This window comes from Fragaria vesca, unplaced genomic scaffold, assembly GCF_000184155.1.
Source record: "Fragaria vesca subsp. vesca unplaced genomic scaffold, FraVesHawaii_1.0 scf0511242, whole genome shotgun sequence".
In the NCBI taxonomy this organism is placed as follows: domain Eukaryota; kingdom Viridiplantae; phylum Streptophyta; class Magnoliopsida; order Rosales; family Rosaceae; genus Fragaria; species Fragaria vesca.
Genome location: NW_004441705.1, coordinates 1 through 1,112, shown reverse-complemented (window position 1 = coordinate 1,112; position 1,112 = coordinate 1). Strand labels below are relative to the sequence as shown.

Here is a 1,112-nt window from a genome sequence, read left to right as displayed (position 1 = left end):
CAGGATATTACTGGCCTTCACGTCCCTATGAACTATACGAAGCCTTGATTCCTCATGAAGATAAGTTAAACCTCTAGCCACTCCCAAGCATATGTCAAATCGTGTTGACCAATCAAGGTTCAGATTTTTCTTTCCTGTTTCATACAAGTCGTAAAATGTTAATAATGTTACGTACAGGATACATCAAACAAGAGAAATAAATCAATTATGTTGTTCTCATACCAAACAATGCTTGATCAAGACTATTGTTTTCCAAATACTCATAGACAAGGAGCCTTTTTACTCCCTCAGCACAGAACCCATACAAAGTCACAAGGTTATTGTGTTGCACGGCAGATATAGTGGCAATCTCAGTTACAAATTGGCTCTTTCCTTGGTGGGATGCTGCAGACAATTGCTTCACGGCAATTACTCTTCCATCGTGAAGGGTACCCTATCAATAACAAAAATCCAAGTGTTTAGCATAGCTAATATAACTTGTGCCCAATATCCTCAAGTCCAATTAGACCTGAGCAACTGATATCTTTATAGCTAGGACAAACTTCAATTCAGGCTTTACATGGCAATCACAAAGATGCATGTGCTTATGCATTCAACCTTTTATACAGCAATGCTTCTTCCTCATCTCACTATATCATTACTACTTTTATAGCATTACACTTCAAAAACATTATGAATCTAACATATATCTCAGGATAAGGTGGACAACTTTGGGAGATCAACCTTCATAAGAACCTAGGGAAATTAGAAGACGTTTACAGTATGGATGGGAGAAAAAGAAAAACTAGGTGTGGTGTTTTGTGATGTCATGGTTTGCATTTAGAAGATGCAATAGATATGTTGCAGTTGTGACTCTATCAACCAGTAAACATTAAAGGATTGACATAGTTGCTGCCCCATCATGTCCTTGATTAGAGTAGTAACTTACTTTATAGACAGGTCCAAATCCTCCCTCTCCAAGCTTGTTTTCCGGACTAAAGTCATTTGTAGCCGACTTTAGTTCGGAATAACTGAAAGTGAGCGGTCCAATATCAATCCCTAACAGCTCTGCAAATTCAACAAAACACAATATTATGTCTCTGAGACTGTTAGTCTGGCAATCAGGTTTTGAT

The 1,112-nt window shown here is 37.9% G+C and overlaps 1 protein-coding gene across 1 annotated transcript; it reads right to left on the bottom strand.

Moving 5' to 3' along the window:
- Positions 1 to 11: 11 nt before the first annotated feature.
- LOC101297020 (probable LRR receptor-like serine/threonine-protein kinase At1g56140-like) lies at positions 12 to 1,047 on the bottom strand (the record flags this gene model as incomplete). Its single annotated transcript, XM_004309298.1, has 3 exons — positions 12 to 134; positions 223 to 433; positions 929 to 1,047. Coding segments are annotated over 3 exons (453 nt in total), but the record flags the coding sequence as incomplete, so codon positions are not given.
- Between the last annotated feature and the right edge of the window lie 65 nt (positions 1,048 to 1,112).